This window comes from Puma concolor, chromosome A1 (genome assembly GCF_028749965.1).
Source record: "Puma concolor isolate L17-30 chromosome A1, mPumCon1.1.hap2, whole genome shotgun sequence".
Lineage (NCBI taxonomy): Eukaryota > Metazoa > Chordata > Mammalia > Carnivora > Felidae > Puma > Puma concolor.
In genome coordinates, this window is record NC_141667.1 from 129660609 (window position 1) to 129678790 (window position 18182).

Genomic DNA, 18182 nt, shown 5'->3' on the forward strand with positions numbered 1-18182 from the left:
CGGTGCGAGTCGGGAAGGCGGCGGGCGGGTGCGGCCCTCGGCGGCGGAGGGCGCCATGGTCGGTGGTGAGGCGGCTGCCGCGGTGGCGGAGCTGGTTTCGGGGGTGCGGCAGGCGGCTGACTTCGCGGAGCAGTTCCGCTCCTACTCGGAGAGCGAGAAGCAATGGAAGGCTCGCATGGAATTCATCCTGCGCCACTTGCCCGACTACCGCGACCCGCCAGATGGCGGTGGCCGCCTGGACCAGCTGCTGTCCCTCTCCATGGTGTGGGCCAACCACCTCTTCCTGGGTTGCAGGTGCGGACCCCTGCGGGCTGGCTGACCCTGTCCCCTGCCTTCAGACTTGCAGCCCTCCCCTCGGGCTGAGCCCCCCCTGCCAGTGCTGACCCCGCCCCCAACCTCCTGGCGCTCTAACCTGTGGCTGTTGACCACGTTAGTCCGCCCTTTTGGAAAGGTATTTAACCTCTGAGCCTCAGTTTTCTCATTTGGAAAGTGAGTTGTGATGACTGCAATGTTAAAGACTAAAAAAAAGCACCTAGCACAGGCTGCTATCTAGCAAGAGCTCAACCTTTGGTGAGCTCTAAAATGCCATTGTTATGTGTATTATTACTATTAAACTATCATCTTTGCCAAGTACATTTTTAAGTGCCTTGGCTCCTTCCACCCACGTGGCAAACGTGCAGAGACAGAAACTGAGGTCTCCAATTTACATATGAAGTAGCTGAGAGAGGGCCGGATGGTTTTTGACAGGATTAGTAGATTTTACCAATTATGGCAGGATGTAATTTGTGGCCTTTGGCTTTTTCTCCCCACTCACCCCTCTGTTGGACCCTTAGCAAGAGCCAGCCATTGCCTCTCTGCCTGTACAGATATAAAAATAACAGATGCCTTCAAGAGACTGCTTTTGAAGTGCCTGTACCCTCTCATTGAAGAAGGTGTCAAATCTTGAAGCTCCACATCCTTTTATTTTAGCGTCCTGAAATTATTAGGATAATAAGAGGACTCAGCTTAGTCCTGCTTTCTGTGCACCTTATGGATGTCTGACTCTGGTCACATGGCCCCTCCAACCCCTAGCCACTTGGTTTTGCTTTCAGATGTTGGGGCTTATTAGAACAGGATTTGAAGAAGCAGTGCCAAAGGCTTTTTCTCTATTTTCTAGGTGCTCCTGGGAAATCCTGGGTAATGGGTTCCAAGATTAGGTAAATGTCAGAAAATTGGACAAATGAACAAATAATGATTACATTAGACCAGAATTCCATGTGTTTAAAAAATAAAATTTGGTCCTCATACTGTATCCATGCATATGTACTGCCAGATGTATAGTGCGTCTATTTTCGTAAATCCTTTTTTGGTTTGGAAGTCTTGAAACGACTGCTCTATTGGCATTCCTAGAGCCACTTCTGAGTCCACAAGCCGGAAGAACTGTTTCCAGATTTACTGTTGAACATGTGTCCCTTTCCTGTAGTATCACATCAGAGCTCTAAGAGTCGAGTTCACAGTCCAGCTACTTGCAATTTCTTATTAGTCCACAGTGACAAGTAATTCCTCCAGGGTTTTTATCTTACTACTTTTTATTGTGCAGTTACAACAAAGACCTTTTAGACAAAGTGATGGAAATGGCTGATGGGATTGAAGTGGAAGACCTGCCACAGTTTACTACCAGAAGTGAATTAATGAAAAAGGTAAACAGGATTTCTCAGTGCATTTGAAATGGTATAGAGTTAATGGACCCTGCCTTTTTTTTTTTTTTTTTAATTTTTTTTTTCAACATTTATTTATTTTTGGGACAGAGAGAGACAGAGCATGAACGGGGCAGGGGCAGAGAGAGAGGGAGACACAGAATCGGAAACAGGCTCCAGGCTCTGAGCCATCAGCCCAGAGCCTGACGCGGGGCTCGAACTCACGGACCGCGAGATCGTGACCTGGCTGAAGTCGGACGCCCAACCGACTGCGCCACCCAGGCACCCCAACCCTGCCTTTATGATGATATATGTTAGAGTATATTGTTTTCTGGATGTTCTTGTTTACTCCTCAAGGATCTAAGCCCTTTCATTAAAAAATTTTAAAAATTTGTTACTGAAGTATAATTGACTTACAATATCCTATTTGTTTCAGGTGTAAATCATAATTTTTTTTACATTATAAAATAATCTCCATGTGGGCGCCTGGGTGGCGCAGTCGGTTAAGCGTCCGACTTCAGCCAGGTCACGATCTCGCGGTCCGTGAGTTCGAGCCCCGCATCAGGCTCTGGGCTGATGGCTCGGAGCCTGGAGCCTGTTTCCAATTCTGTGTCTCCCTCTCTCTCTGCCCCTCCCCCGTTCATGCTCTGTCTCTCTCTCTGTCCCAAAAATAAATAAAAAACGTTGAAAAAAAAAATTTAAAAAAAATAAAATAAAATAATCTCCATGAGAAGTCTAGTTACCATCTATCACCACACAAAGCTTTTATAGTATTAATGACTGTATTCTCTGTGCTGTACATCACATCCTCATGACTTATTCATTTTATAAGTGGAAGTTTGTACTTCTTAATCCCTTTCACTTCAGTACCCACCTGCCATCTGGTAACCATCAGTTTGTTTCCTGTGTCTGCGAATCTTTTTGTTTTATTTGTTCGTTTTTTTTTTTAGATTTCACATATAAGTAAAATTATTTGTCAGCATTTGTCTTCATCTGACTTATTTCACTTGGCAGAATACCTTCTAGGTTCACCTATGTTGTTGCAAATGTCAAGGTCTTTTTTTATGGCTGAGTAGTATTCCATTTCACACACACACACACACACACACACACACATACATACATACATACATATATAGCATGTAATCTTTATCCCTTCATTTATCCATGGACACTTATGTGCCTTTTCACTTTTATTTCTCTGTAATTGGTATAAACCTTTTCACAGCTAGGTAACTAAATTACACATTTTTGGTGGAGTAATACATAAACTCAACCTCTAAACTTTTTTATTTTTTAAAACATTTTATCTTTAGGTAATCTCTACACCCAACATGGGGCTGGAACTCACAACTCTGAGATCAGGAGTCACATGCACCACTGACTGAGCCAGCCAGGCACTCCTCCAAACTTCCTTTATGAATATTGTTTTGAGCTTTTTGCTTACTTTTTAAGAAAATGTTGGCTAGAGTGCTACTTTTTTACACTTATTGAAAAAATCTTTTTGGTAACATTTTTACCCCAATGGGTGAGAGTCTAACCAGACTTGTTTGGCCCTTCTGACTTGCTGATGGGAATGTAGATGGAATAATGCTCACATATAGGTGTTCCCTGTTCTGTAGGGCTTAGTCTGATTTGAAGTTGTACACTTTATATGGTGAGCTGTTGCCTGTGGGGCCTTGTATCTGGGTCCTGGTGCTGGGGCCCTGGAGAGTGGCAGAAAGCAGCTCAGATGATGGGGCTGGGCATCCCGGTTGCTTTTCAAAATCCCCCCCAAACATGGTTTTTCTCATTTCCCTTGGCCTTTTTAGGCAGTAGAATTAATTGCTCCCTCTCCCAAAGTTCATTTCCTTGGCACTTTACTCAGGCCTCTTTTAGAGGATTGTAAGCTTCTCAAGGGGAGAGATGGTGCCTAAAGTTTTAGTCCTTCTGTCTCCAAAACCTAGTATAGGCTTACCCTAGAGCAGCTCAGAAAAAGCTTACAAAATTGACCAAACCGATAGAGTAAAAGACTCATGCCCCCTGTTTTAGTTCTATCCTCAGAAACATAGGTAAGCCCTTGCCTTGCCCCAGTTGGGTCTTGTTTTGGGAGGCAGAACATATAAAGAGGTTCCCTTCTATGTGGGTATCAAGGAACTAATCAAAACTTCAGCTTCCCAGAAAGTACTTCAGCCTCAAAACATCATACCCCACTCAGATAGTTTTGCTAAAAAAAAAAAATATATATATATATATATATAATATATATATATAATATATATATAATATATATATATATTTTTTAATCTGAAGTTGGAAGTCAGGAATTTGAAGTTTTTGACTTTTTGGATCGTCTTCTGTAATACTTTAAAAAAAATCTCTAGTCAGTGCTTCAATGTCCCATAGTGGTAAGGTTCCTGGAGCTCAGTCAAGGAGCAGCTAGGTAGTTGCTGGCTGCCTGAGTGCACCCCATGGGGAGGCGTAGGCAGGAGGAGTAGGGTGAGCTTTTACTTCCTAACTGCTTGTGGCAGATTCTTTCCTTGCTTTTTGCTTCCAAGAGGTATTGTGCCCTCCCTAAAGACTTTTCACATCAGTTTTCTGTTACATTTCTCTGTCTTGTATGTAACCATAGTCTTTCCAGTCATGCTGGACTATGAGAGATCAGAACCATTCATGGAGGAGCACCTGGGTGGCTGAGTCAGTTAAGCATCTGACTTCGGCTTGGGTCATGATCTCATGGTTCATGGGTTTGAGCCTCACCCATATCAGGCTCTGCGCTAACAATGTGGAGCTTGCTTGGGATTCTCTCTCTCTCCCTCTCTCTGCCCCTCCCCAACTTGCACTTTTTCTCTCTCAAAATAAATAAACTTTAAAAAGACCAAAAAACAAAAAAGGACCCTTCGTGGTGTTTGGGTTGCATATCAGGAGAGACTAAGGAGGTTTTGTAATTGATTGACATGACCATAGACTGGTGTGCAGAAATTTGTGTGTGTGTGTTGTGCCAGGGTGTCTCTCGAAGCTGTTAATATTGTAAAGGGGTCTTGAACCTCAAAAATGTAGGGATCCTCTGCCCTGTGATATTCATTTTTGACACTTATTTCATAGTGTCAACATCCAGAGAAGAGTCCTCAGGCATGAACCCAGTATCCCTGAAAGCAGCTCTGCCCGCAGACTAATTATTTTCATGTTGTCACCTGGAAGAGGCCTGTGGGGAGCCTATACTTCTAGAGTGTTTTTAAGAGTATGTGTGTCTCAGCTTCCTTCAAATGTCAGTTGGTTAGGCGTCTGACTCTTGATTTTAGCTCAGGTCATGATCTCAAGAGTTCGTGAAATGGAGCCCCATGTCAGGCTCCACGCTGACAGCAGAGTCTGCTTGAGATTTTCTCCCCCTCTCCCCTGCTCATGCTTTCTCTCAAAATAAAAAAAAAAAAAAAAAAAAAAAAAAAAAAAAAAGACTCTTGTAGATACTTCGATCTTAAGAAGTCTTCTGATGTGTGTGCTATGACAGACTCGTGTGGTGTTGAAGGATATCCCTGAGAGGCTCCTGGAAAGTGTTGTGGAGACTTCGCCGTTCTTTTGTCTCTTGCCTGAGGTGTTTGCATGTGATAGAGGCTAGCAAACATTAAACAATAATGCTAGCCCAGAGACCGAAAAAGCTTGATATTGAGCCATGTACCTGAAAATGTCTGTTGTAGTTCTGCCCAGAATAGATCTTAAGCTCTGAAATTAGAATTTAGGTGGGTTTTGAAGCTGGCTAGCAAAAAGAAATGAATCAACTGGAATTGTGGGTATCTTGAGACTGGACAGTGAAGATAATTTAGGACATAATGTCTTTAAGATTTAAAAATATTTTGCAGTTCTTCTGCACTTTTGAGGCAAATACATCTCTGTAGTCTATCCAACTCTTAACTATTTTGGTCCCAGAGAAGAAATGAGCATTGGTATATCAAATAGATGGAGGGTATGATTTTTCTTTTGACTCAAATACAAATATATTGAGCAAACAATCTGTTATTTAACAGCCATCCCTGGCCACTTACTAGCAGCCTTTGTGGTTGACCAGCTTTATCCATTAGTGAGCAATACTTAACAAAGAGCAGCAGCTCACTCAGGAAAGGTGTTATTACTCTGTCAGAGTTAATATTTCCAGACCATGGTCTTAAGGAGAAAGAGGAGTGATTAACTAGGAAGCTGTCATTATTGGCTCATAGAATTTGTCAACTGAATTTCTTGGCCCATTTTTCCTGAGAACATTTTTATCCAAGAAGGAACATGGCAGTATAGAAAGTGACTATATATGAAATGTGAAAGAGAAAGTAGGAAAACAAGAGTACTTGCATTTCAAGAAGTTCTTTCTGTGCATTGTGTCTAGTCTTGGCAAGCTCTAAGGTAATGGAACAGCCACTCCCTTTGTGAAAGGAGATGTGATTTTAAGGCAGCAGTTAATTGTGAGCGTTAAAACAAATGCAGGGGCACATGAGTGGTTCAGTTGGTGAACTGTCTAACTCTTGATTTCAGCTCAGGTCATGATCTCCTAGCTCGTGAGTTTGAGTCCCATGTCGGGCTCTGTGTGGACAGTGCAGAGCCCTCTTGGGATTCTCTGTCTTGCTCTCTCTGCCCCTCCTGCACTCTCATTTGCACCTCTCCCTCTCTCAAAAATAAACATTAAAAAAAAAATCTTTAAAAAAATAATAATGTAAAACAAATGCAGCTTGTCAGATTAGTGGAGTTACATTTCCCCCTTTATCCACCAGAAATAGAAAAAGCAAGAAAAGCTTTATCTGACCCCACAGGCCAGTGTCGCCTGGTTGGTGCCCAGGATGAGAGAATCATGTGCTAACACCTTATGTCAAAGACCGTATTTGCAGCAGCCAAAGCTGTGGCAAGCTTGTGCTGCTGTAGTCTTGGTCTGTCCTTTTGGAAATTTGAAAGATATCTTAGGGGGTTTTCTTTTCCTTCAGACTAAAGATGGTTTCTTTAGGTGATGTTGTATTCTTCTAACAGGAGGAAGACTTGTTATATTTTGCTTTTCCCAAGGAATTTTGCTTTTTCATTGCTCAGAAAGACTGAAGTGACAGCCTTAGCTAGGAAATAGGTCATACCTTGAAAACTCTGATTACTGAAAAGACTCTCAGATTGATTCACTCACATTGCTGAATGTTAAGGAAATCCGAATACAAGGTGACAGCCAAAATGATTTCTTCACACCCAGCTTAAAAGTTGTCTAAAGCCAAGTTTAAATTTATCAAAGGTGCTAGAGAGCACCCAGAAAGAATATATTTGCTTCATTTTGCCACTATTTGAAGACATGCATTTACAGTTTTTAATAGTGCGAAATCCAGAAATACATAAATAACCTTCACATCTCCTAACTATCCTGAGTCAATGTGAAATCTTGTGAATTACTACCTGGATTCAACTGATTTTAATTTAGAACAGTGTTTGTGTGATTCTGCTTTTAGAACCCTTCACTGCAGAGCATGCCATGAAAAAAGTTATATTTCAAGTATTTCTCATCACTTTTAATTGTGACATTTATAGATCATGAGTGACAAGAGAAAAAATTAGGCTCTAGGTTCCAAATGGATGGTTATGTTCATTGTTTTGTTGAGTTTTCTATATGTAGTAAAATAATTCCTGAGTGTGCTTTCCACGTAGGTAGTACATAAATAGTGTATCACTGCTGTATTTTAATTTATGGATTTGATTGGCTGGACTACATAGTTCAATAACCTTTTCTTTTTTTTCCCCCAGCATCAAAGCTAAGGCAGAAGATTCATCACATTTTCAACATCAGCTTAGGAAGGAGGCTGGGATGAATGTGACATTGACCACAGCAGCTCTCTTAAGATTCCTGGTATTTCAACCTGTAGGAAATCAAGAGGCAGTTGGAATGATAGATAGTCTTGTCTAGATTGGAGTTTTAAAAGGTCTCATTCTTCCAGTAGCTATCATTCTAAAAGTGTGCATGGATATTTGTGGATTTATAAATCATGCCTTTTTTTATTCTTACTTTTTGAATGTCAAACTTTTTGTTAAAAAATCCCTTTTTTTTTGTTGTTGATGTAATAATTGTAGGTAATGAATTTTACAATTTGGATTTTTCGACACTGTATCTTCAAGTCTGATTCTGTTTTATGGTGTTCCCTCCCACCCCACCCCCCCACCCCCACTGAGGCAGACCAGCCTTTATTTCCTTATTTCTTTCTGAAGTTTATGCCATCTTTATGGCCATTGCTACACACACTTATCTTTTTTTTTTTTTTTTTAATTTTTTTTTTTTCAACATTTATTTATTTTTGGGACAGAGAGAGACAGAGCATGAACGGGCGAGGGGCAGAGAGAGAGGGAGACACAGAATCGGAAACAGGCTCCAGGCTCTGAGCCATCAGCCCAGAGCCCGACGCGGGGCTCGAACTCACAGACCGCGAGATCGTGACCTGGCTGAAGTCGGACGCTTAACCGACTGCGCCACCCAGGCGCCCCCACTTATCTTTTTTTAAGAGATGAGTGAGAATCAAATCGTAGGCCTCAAGTACCTGCCAACTCATGGGAAGAGGCAACTTCTGAAAGGGCATCTGGCCTTTAAAACTGATACCAGATGCCACAGCTTGGTCCAGGAAGCCAGTTGATTGATAGATTCTCTAGAAGGTCTCCTAGGCTGCTGAATAAAACCCACATTCTCTTTTTCTGGAGGGACCCTGAGGGTTTTGGTCTTGTATATTCGTGGATTGCCTTGCACATATCCCCTGAAGAAATACTTTAGTGGAATGTTGTTTTGCTCTGAAGTTCTCATATTAATTTCCCTCTTTTATTTAATATATCTGCTCTTTATCCCCTCCCTCTTCCATTTCATTTATGATTTTATTTATGACTTATTTTTAAGTAACCTCTACACCCAACATGGGGCTTGAACTTAGAACCCCAAGATGAAAGGTTGCATGCTCTACCAACTGAGCCAGACAGGTGCCCTCTCTTTCATATTTAATACCCACAATTAAGTACTTACTTCCAGGCATAAATCCGACCCTTGATCTTAGCCAAAATGTCAAGAAGCAATATCCAGGCATAAATCCTGAGAGAGGGACTTCATTTGGGGTCAGCAGTATAATAGTCACAGCAGGATTCACTCATCACTGAGCTTGGTATTAGGGTAATGGTGAAAAAGACAGTGAACCCTGTCTTAGCTTAACCTACTGGTAAATTCAGGTAATTAAAAACCCAGAAATGCTGAAGAGAGCTGGCTGTGGGAGCATTTCTCTGGCAACAGAGAAGTGAGAAGGCTCTCACTGCTCAAGGCTAACCACATCTTGGATGAACTCATCTCTGCGCAGCCTGTGGCTCTAATCTGTAGCGATCACTAGGGTAGACCAAGTGAGCTCAAGACCTCCGATATAACTTTGGATCAGCCATGTCTCTCCCTGGCCTTACCTGGGAAATGGAGATCATAGAAATCCCTACCAGACGGATGTGGCAGAGATGAAGATGTTGCAGGGCTAAGCCACTGCTCAGTGAGCCTCAGCCTCTTCCTCAAATATGGCCTAGCCTCTTTCTTTTCTGCTTACCTGTACAAATTTGTGAGGTTTAAAAACCAAATTATAAAGTGGGAAATACCAGAGTGGGGCTGTTCACCTTAATGCGTCTTTCACGAGTTTCTCATCATGGATCCCATTTCCACTGTAAGATATAATGCCCTAGTAAAATAGCAATATCCTGTCAGGAATGTATCCATTGCATAAACCAAGCTTAATCTGTGCACAGATTCCATGCCTGCGCCCTGCTGCGCCCCCCAACATTCTTCTTCAGTTTATTTTTGAAGACTTCTCTAGTTAACCAAAAGTAAATTTTCTGATAACCATTTTCTAATAGGTTATCTCATTATTTCCTCAGCTTAAGCTTTCTGTTTTTCTTCTCATCTAAAAAATGAACCAGTATTTTAGAATTTCATCCTTTATGTTTTTCTGGAATAGAAAGTAGCACAGAAATCTAAATTTTTGCACTGGAGCAGTCCTTGTAGTGTAGGTAAAACAGCCCACTCTTAGTGTTGAAACAGGAGCTTGCTGTAAGATACTTGCCTTGGTATGTGCATTCCTGTCTAACATGGGGTAAGGATCAAATGAGATTAAGAGGAAGGACATGGTAAACTGTCCTTATCATAACTAGAGTGTATCTTTTCTGTCAAAGACTTAAGTCTCAAGACCTTGTGAGAAGTAAGTAATAACAGTACTGTGTAGGGTGCTCACTTAACCATGACACCCTTTATGTTACCCAGAAAATTCCTTTTTCCAATATTCCTTAGAGCCTATAGCCCAGCTGATGAAATTCTCTGCTTTGGCAGAGGCAAGGATTTTCCAGGATCCATGTGGACCTGTGGCTTACCTATTCCATGGGCACTGGGAGGAATCATTATCACTGCCCATCCTCTGATCCTTTGCTATTTGTAGTAAACGGCACTGAAAATACATTGTTGCATCTGAAATGAGATTTATATTATTCTAAATGTCAGATAACTTAAGTGTTTCCTTGCTGTCCAGCTCTAAAGTCTCTGTGAGGTACCCTTTTGTCTGGAAAGAGACTGTCAGCTAGGTATCCTGTCATCTAGTCACGACTCTCATTGTTGACTAGTTCAGGGACACCTTTTGTTTCTGTAGGAGTTAAGACTAAACAAATCTTAGAGGCAAGAGTTTTAGAACTTAAATAGGTTTGTGGTCATATGGAAATTGCTTCTTTCAATGAATACTGAATGCACACTAAAAAAATCTCTGCCCTCATGGAGATATATAGATACACACACATACATTGTTTGGGGAAAATAAAGAATCTCTCCTGCCTTGCTTGTCATTAAAATAGATAAATGGCAACGAAGCGAAAGAGCCTATTTATCCATTTATTTATTTAAGTGAAAAACAAACCAGAGGAGGTTGTTTCTTTCCCCAAGTTTACTCTGCTCCTTGCAAGCTGGGACTCCCAGGCCTAGTGGTGACAGTGTGTTGGCTGCCCTTCTCGTTTTGGTTTAGTTTTTCTCACAATGTCAGCAGTAGGGGCAGAGTCCTTTGCACATGTGCTCATCACAGAGGGAGGTGAGCCTGAAGCCTTGCCCACAGACAAGAGGACTAGCTGAGGAGGTGGAGGGAACAAGAATGTATTACCTGAACAGATTCCCTTGGGAATCAAAAAAGAAAGTAAAAATTGAGACTATTAAAATCCCATTAGATGGAAGCTAGAATTCTTAATCTATCCTAAACATGGGCATGTGAACCAGAGCTTTTTTCCTTGACAGCACTGTCAGTCAAGGGTGGCTCTTTAGAAATTACCCAAGTAGTCCCAGCCCAAGTCCCATCCTTCTTTCTCAGCCTAGGAAAAGTAGGCAAATGACCCCAAAATATCCTTGATTATGGCCCTCTGGCCTATTTGCCTGGGAGAAATGCTGTGAGGGCATGTAGAGGCAGGTCTTGGTCTTCCCCTGGTTTGGTGAAAGGGCAGTTAACAATAAGGTCGACCCTGAACTGTTTGGGCCTACTGACTAAAGCCCTTGCTTTGCTGTGAATGCTAGCATCACAATCTCACTGTTGGGCTGCATTTTCCTTTCCCTTTGACATTTTCTCATATTAAGAATATTTAATTGAGGGGTGCCTGTCTAGGTGGCTCAGTCAATTGAGCATCTAGCTCTTGATTTCGGCTCAGGTCATGAGCTCATGGTTTGTGGGATGGAGTCCTGCGTGGGCTCCCTGCCCACAGCACAGCACTGGGCCTGCTTGGGATTTTGTCTCTCCCTCTCCCTCAAAATAAACATTAAGAAAAAAAAAGAATTTAATTGAACTTGTGAAGTGGTAGGGAATTCGTTCCTCCTGATTTATTTCACTCCTCAGTGTAGGGGTCTTCAAAGTGGGGGATGATTCTTGCTTTGATCTTGATTGGAGGATTCAGTGGAAAAATTTATCTTTAAGTACCTGGCATTTAGTGAGTTCTCCCTGCTTCATTCCTACCCTACTCTTGCTTTGAGGACAAACTGGGAAAATATGAAATGTTTCAACTAACTTATATTTACACAAAAGAAAAATTAGCACTCACAATGACCCCCACAAGGTCAGACTCCATCCCCAGGGCTGCAGAAGGGCAGAACACATCAGTCGAAGTTCTAGAGTACAACCAAAGATGTGACTTAACACACAGTAGGTACTCAGTAGCAATGCTGACAAACTCAATGGCAGCAGGCACTGAACCATGCAGCCCTGATTTAATGTCTGGCAAAGGCTATGGGTGTTCTCCTTTCTCCATGAATGTGGCCTTTGCTCTAGCACTAGCTGCATGGTAGGCTTGCCTGAGTCTCACCTGTAAGCTGTAGGAGATTCCTTAAAACTTGGTGTGAATTACAGGCTCCACATGACAAACAGTTGGGCTTGGACCACCACCTACAGCCCCACTTCCCCTTGAGCCAGCTGTTTTCAACTTCACAGTAACTCGTGCTTCCTTCTACCTTTGTGTTTACCAAATTATTTTTTATGATTGTGTTCAACTTTTGTAACAAAACCCAGAAACCTGCTAATCAGTGTCTCCAGAGGATCTGGAGCTTGGAACCTGGAGGTCCTCTGCTGTTCTATTGGCCTCCCGCCCAGGCTTGTGCATGTACTGCCAGAGGCTGTCTGGAAAGGAGTTCCTAGTATTTGATTTACATTCCAGTCTTTGGAACTGTACTTGTACTGTTGCTTTTATAGCCTGATCCCTCATAGTTGGTCTTGAGAGGGTGCCATGGTGACTGTGTTCTCAAGCTGCTCTGTGCAAAAGAATCGGCAGTCCATCAACTAACTGATGTGTAGGGGCTAACAAAAGCCAGAGAAACTTTCTCCCTGAAAAAATGGGCCATCAACCTCACCGTCATCAGGCCCCAGTATTGCTCTCACTGATCTTTCTGGCTTGCAAAAGATCCCTTGTACCCATCCCTGGGATTGACAGTCTTCATTCTAAAGGCAACCTTCCAGCTGTTGTTCCAGGGAGTCTCCACCTGAAACCAAAGCCTTATGTGTTGTACAGGTACAGTTCTCTAACCAAAGCCCCCTAAAACCCAGCAGGGTCACTAATCCAGCTTTCCTTTGGAGGTGATATTCCAAGCCTTTGCTGAAGTTGATGACATGGGCTGGACTTTGTGGATTCTTTTCCTGTTGTCTGCCCAGGATGTTATCAGGACAAGTTTCCAGTTCTTATTGGTCTCTGTAGTCGCACCACCACAGTAACATAAAAATTTCCTAACTCAGTTTTGTAAAATGACTTTGTACAGAGGCCAAAGAGCTGCAAATCTCTCTGCATTTGACATTCTCCAACTCAGGAGGGAAGCTAGTCTAATTCATTAGGTGGGCTGTGCTATTCTTGGCAAAAAGCCTTGTTTGTAAAGGGGGAAAGGAAAGGGCAACTTATACTTTGGGCTTCAGACAGGAAGCAGCATTAAGAGGTCTGCCTTAAGTGCTCTTATGTTTGCATTTTGGCAGCCTTCAAGACACCACAGAATCCGTCCTGCATTCCAGGAAGAATGACAACTAAATGGTACAGGTTGATGGAGCCTGAGGAGATCCTTTCAGAGATAGGCTCTGGTTCCCTCTAGACAAGTACTCAACCCCGTGGCACTTTAAGGATCCCAGTCTTTCAGGTAAGAGTTTAGATAGCTAACCTCCCCCCAAAAGCCTGCAGAAGCATCATACTTGTAACCAACACCATCACCATATAAAGACCTCTCTAACAAACTAAAAGGTTATTTGCTTTTTCTCAGCACAGTACACACTCTGGAGTCTTTTCAAAAGTATCACTGACAAGTCACCGATAAACAAAAGCATTATGTGGCCAATCTTTAGCACTCAAATCACTGGCAGTTCCTGAAAGTCATTCCATTCGGGCTTTTTACCCAAGTCTGAATCCTCCATATGCCAAAGAGGAAGCTTAAAGCCCTTCCTTCCAGGATTCTTGATTTCAACCAGCAAGGAGCACTAATGTTGAGCCTGACATGAGTCATATACTCAGAAAGGTTTGCAAAAGGCACAGCTCATTTGTCTTTTTGGCCAACTAAAAAAAGCCCTAGCCCATGCTATGACAGGAAATGTACAAACCTCAAGACACTATTAACAAAACTGTTTTAAACCAATGCAGTTGAGGGATAAGGAGGTGGAGAAATTACTCAAAGAGGAATGGCACATGCACTTGTATCTTCTTTTTCAGAGGACAGAGAAAAAAGTAAATTCAACAGTAAAACTTTGTTTCTAATCTCTTTCCTCTAATATGTCATATACTTGAATAATTAAAGGTAACTAATCTTTACTCTTAGCTGACAACAGCTGTTTTTTCCTAACTAGATGGGAACTGAAGTAACAGGGCTACTGTCTTGGCACAAGGCCCTTGCCCTACGGACAATTTCATTTACCTTTAATAGCTGTGCAACCACTGACTTTTTAATTTACATAATAATCCTCACATAACTGAGATTCCTTTGGGACTTTGCATTGCTAAATGCAATAGAAAGGAATTGTAATAAATACCACCAAGACCTAAAAAGTTGATTGCTATCTTTTAAAATCTGGAATTGAGAGATCAAAATACCTTAAACAAAACTCTAAACTGCTATATAAACCCCAGGGGGTTCTTTCTTAAGAGTACTAAATGAATAAATTAAGTAGACTTTGTTTACTCAGCACAAAATACTGTTAACTAAGGCACCTTTAATAGATTACTTCTCCAGTACCTTCTACCTACAGGAGTCAGAATTTTTACATCAGTTTCAGAAGTTATTCATGGAACTTTTTTATTGGGTGGTTGGGGTTGGGGAGGGGAGAGTACTGACTCAAGAATAGTTCCATGAAGGGGTTAAAATGTGCTCTATTGTTAAGTCATAGTCTTTTATATCAGAGAGCAGAAAGTGTTCCTATATCCAGACTTTACTTGTTTACCAAAAAAGAAAAAAAAAGGGGGGAGGTAGAAAATAATGGTCAAGAAAACCTCTTCACTGGATAGATATAAATCTGTACATAATTCTAAATCAACTAAACCATTATAGATTTTCTAAAACTGTGAACTTAATTCCTTAATATTTCCTAAGGGGCAGTACAGTTCTTGGGTAAAAGACCAGATTGGCCAGGTATAAATCCCAGCTCTATCACTTGCTAGTTGGTTGACCTAGACCAAGTCACTTTATCTCTGTGTACCTAATTCTTCATCTGTAACATAATGGTTAGCTACCCTCACAGGATTACTGTGAGTTTGAAAGTGATCATATGTTGAAGTGTTTTGAATAATGCCATGCATGTAGAGCATTCCATGTTACAGGGTGCTGGCACCTGGGTGACTCAGTCGGTTGAGCATCTGACTTCAGCTCGGGTCATGATCTCACATTTTGTGAGTTCAAGCCCCACATCGGGTTCACCACTGTCAGCACAGAGCCCGCTTCCGATCCTCTGTCCCCCTCTATCTGCCCCTCTCCCGCTGTGCTCTCCCCCAAAATAAATAAATATGGAAAAAAAAAGTACTTTTACAGAGGAAAATGCATCATAAATGCATTTAAACTTCAGCATGAATCCAACTTCATACCAAAATAAATAACTTAGTTCTAGCCTCTTGCCATACATTTATAAAATTTACCTAGTTTACACATTTTTTTGTATGATCTAACCTTATAAATAGAGGGTTTTCATCTAGTACTCAACCAAAGAAATAGGACTCTGTTCCAAGGCTGAAGAAAATACCTGAGGAGTAATTGGGAGAGGAATATTCCTAAGAATTTTCTCTATTGGGAATGTTGAGTTTCATGGTAGGAGTTTTAGGTGTGTGCTGAATTTAGGACTTGGAGCTCACAGACTCCCTGCAAAGTGAGATGTAACCCTCTTATAATTATCAACAATTGAAATGTTTCAATTTTAGATGGGAAGAGGTAAACAGATTAAGGTAAAAATAGATTTTGAAGCAGTAACCAAATAGCATTTAATGAAATAAGAGGGGAGACTCTCATACCTACTGTGTATTTAAAATAAGAGTCAGTCAGTCACTGGAGTAATGTCTACGGGAACTATAATTTGTCTGAGAGCTAAATATGAAAGCATCACACATTTGATATGAGCAAAAAGTACCTTTAAACTTTTTTTTTTGGCCATTAATTCCAGTGAGTGGACTCTCTTTTGTATGAAAAGCTTCCTAAGATCATACTTACTCCAAAATTTGCCAAGTAATAACTTTTAAAGGGAAACATCCTTCCAGTGTTAAACTTTGCTTAATAAATAGAAGCTGTACATATTGCTATCCTACAGTCTTCCAACAGAGAAGCAGCTACTAGCTTACTAAGCTGGTAAGAATAGGACAAGAAACTACTGGGGTTACTCAATAGCTGTTTTAACTGAACTAGAAAGACTACACAGATGGTTCAACAGAATTTACTTGTATATTTTCCATTTTCTGTGCTATTTGAAGGCATAGGATAGCTTTGTATTAGCTTTCTACAATACTGTGTTTTAAATTTATCCAGTAAACTAAGATGCAGTACAACTTTTATACAACTTAGGAGATAAAAAAAAAAAAAAAAAATCTCCACAAGAGAATGCAACTCAGCAGGCCCTGGTATTAAAACAATTTTCCAGAATAAACAGATACGCAATTGCATTAAAAGGCAGTTTTCAAATATTTTAAGTTACACCAAGATTCCTTCCAAATATCTGCCTTGCTAAACCAATGCAATCAAATCTTATTCAGTGTTAATAGTGGGGCATGGGTTTTGATAAGTGTTTACAGTTTTACTTTATCAAAAAACTTTTAAAGTGCTATCAAGCAGCAAAATAAATTGCATTAGCTCTGTGCTCCAGGTAGAGGTGCCAAATCCTCACAGTAGAGGTACAAACTGTGAAATTGCAAAAGGTACAGTTTAACAGTAAATAGTGCAGGAAGAAACAGTAACAAGTGGCCTAAATACAGTGGGACAGAATCAAACCAGTTATGTCTATGATTGCTCAAGTGAAACTGATATAGTTTCATTCATTCAAAATAAAATGTGAAATTATAATTGGTGTTTAGAATAAAATTTGAAGAATTTCTTGATAAAATATAAATCTGTTCTTTTGAAATTGGAAATGAAGCTATCAATTGATGGGAGAGCTAGAGACTTATTAACCCCTCCTACACAGATAAGGAAATAAGTGACAAAGTCTCTTGCACTGAAGTTATGTATTTTAACAGCTTTACATGTAATATTCATATATAAAAAACTTTAAGTGCTTTTCTCCAATTTAAAAATCTAAAGAATTCAAAAATAAGGCATTCAATATTTGAAAAAAGTACAGATTTACAAAATGTGTATTATTCTGTCATGAAAACTCCACACCAACATTATACACTTGGAAAAAAATACAAACAGGATATATTACAAATTTATGTAAGCAATAACTTAGTTCACACCATGCAATAAAAAGTACATTAATCAAGATACACAAGCTTTTGTAGGTCTAAACTGAAGGACTTTTTTTTTTTTCTGCAGAATCCTTAAAACCTGTGGCACTTAAAATGTGTTAGCCTTTCTACTGAGAGGTAAATTATACACAACAATGATGAAAAAAATTAACAGACCAGATGTCTATTATGAATCATTCCAGCTTTGTTCAACAATGGCCGAAACTCTTTTCTCATATTCTCGTTTGTTTTCCTGATAAAGCTGTGCTGCCTGGCTATTGGCTGGACTGTTTGGATTCGGTTCATCCAGCAGAGACTAGATGGAAAGACAGAAAAGAAAAAAAAGATTTGCAAAGTTATTCTTTACATTAATGTGGGTTAGATATGGAGCACAGGAGTTGTACAAAACAACAAATTATTCACTAATGAAATGGCAGATAGATCTTCTGTATTTTTAGGTCTTAAATAGTTTCAGAAATGGCCTGATCACTGTAATAACTTTCCTGATGCTAGAAAACTTAAACTTCCAAAACTCATAGTTCTCAATTGTCTTAAGACCTCTAATTTCAAGGAAATTGGAAAAGAGTATTCTTCAACATACTGAAACCATTAGCCAAGAAATAGAAATAGCTGAAAACAATGTTTATAAAATGATCTGAATTAGGGGCGCCTGGGTGGCGCAGTCGGTTAAGCGTCCGACTTCAGCCAGGTCACGATCTCGCGGTCCGTGACTTCGAGCCCTGCGTCGGGCTCTGGGCTGATGGCTCAGAGCCTGGAGCCTGTTTCCGATTCTGTGTCTCCCTCTCTCTCTGCCCCTCCCCCATTCATGCTCTGTCTCTCTCTGTCCCAAAAAAATAAATAAACGTTGAAAAAAAAAATTAAAAAAAAAAAAAAAATGGTCTGAATTAAAAAGAAATGTGATAGAAAAAGCTTTAAAAATGTCTCAAGCAAAAATTTAATTGTGATCCTATGAAATCCACATAAACTAAAATACCCCTCAGTCCACCTCTCTCCAAAACTTTCATTCAAAGTCAACTCTGAACCCACCAGAGTGCTTTGGCAGATGGTTAACACTCTTCTTCTTTTTTTTTTTTTAAACAATTTCTCGGATGGGATAAC

General features: G+C 40.6%; 2 protein-coding genes across 4 annotated transcripts in view; one reads left to right on the forward strand and one right to left on the reverse strand.

Moving 5' to 3' along the window:
• Positions 1-17726, forward strand: XTBD1 (XRN2 binding domain containing 1). Of its 3 annotated transcripts, XR_015250143.1 has the most exons (4): positions 6-294; positions 1580-1679; positions 7410-7512; positions 13139-17726. XR_015250143.1 is itself a non-coding variant. In XM_086703933.1 (3 exons), exons 1-2 carry the CDS (start codon positions 56-58, stop codon positions 1704-1706), a joined length of 366 nt encoding a protein of 121 aa, XP_086560059.1. In that variant the 5' UTR covers positions 1-55; the 3' UTR covers positions 1707-1732; positions 1974-2069. The 3 variants fall into 3 exon arrangements, 2 of the variants coding, with proteins under 2 accessions (XP_086560059.1, XP_025780208.1); XM_086703933.1 differs by lacking the exons at positions 7410-7512; positions 13139-17726 and adding an exon at positions 1974-2069 and having other exon boundaries at positions 1-294; positions 1580-1732; XM_025924423.2 differs by lacking the exon at positions 13139-17726 and having other exon boundaries at positions 7410-7770.
• The window catches only part of UBE2B (ubiquitin conjugating enzyme E2 B), a 14880-nt gene continuing 13524 nt past the window's right edge, over positions 16827-18182 (reverse strand). Inside the window, exon 6 of the mRNA XM_025924542.2 lies at positions 16827-17379. Coding sequence (XP_025780327.1) covers positions 17251-17379 — 129 coding nt within the window. The 3' untranslated portion in view covers positions 16827-17250. The remainder of the gene's footprint in view (positions 17380-18182) is intronic.

Bases quoted from the DNA above. Each gene is read 5' to 3' on its own strand.
- XTBD1 (XM_086703933.1), top strand. From the start codon at position 56: ATGGTCGGTGGTGAGGCGGCTGCCGCGGTGGCGGAGCTGGTTTCGGGG. The intron at 295-1,579 runs GTGCGGACCCCT...TTTATTGTGCAG, and splicing joins CACCTCTTCCTGGGTTGCAG to TTACAACAAAGACCTTTTAG.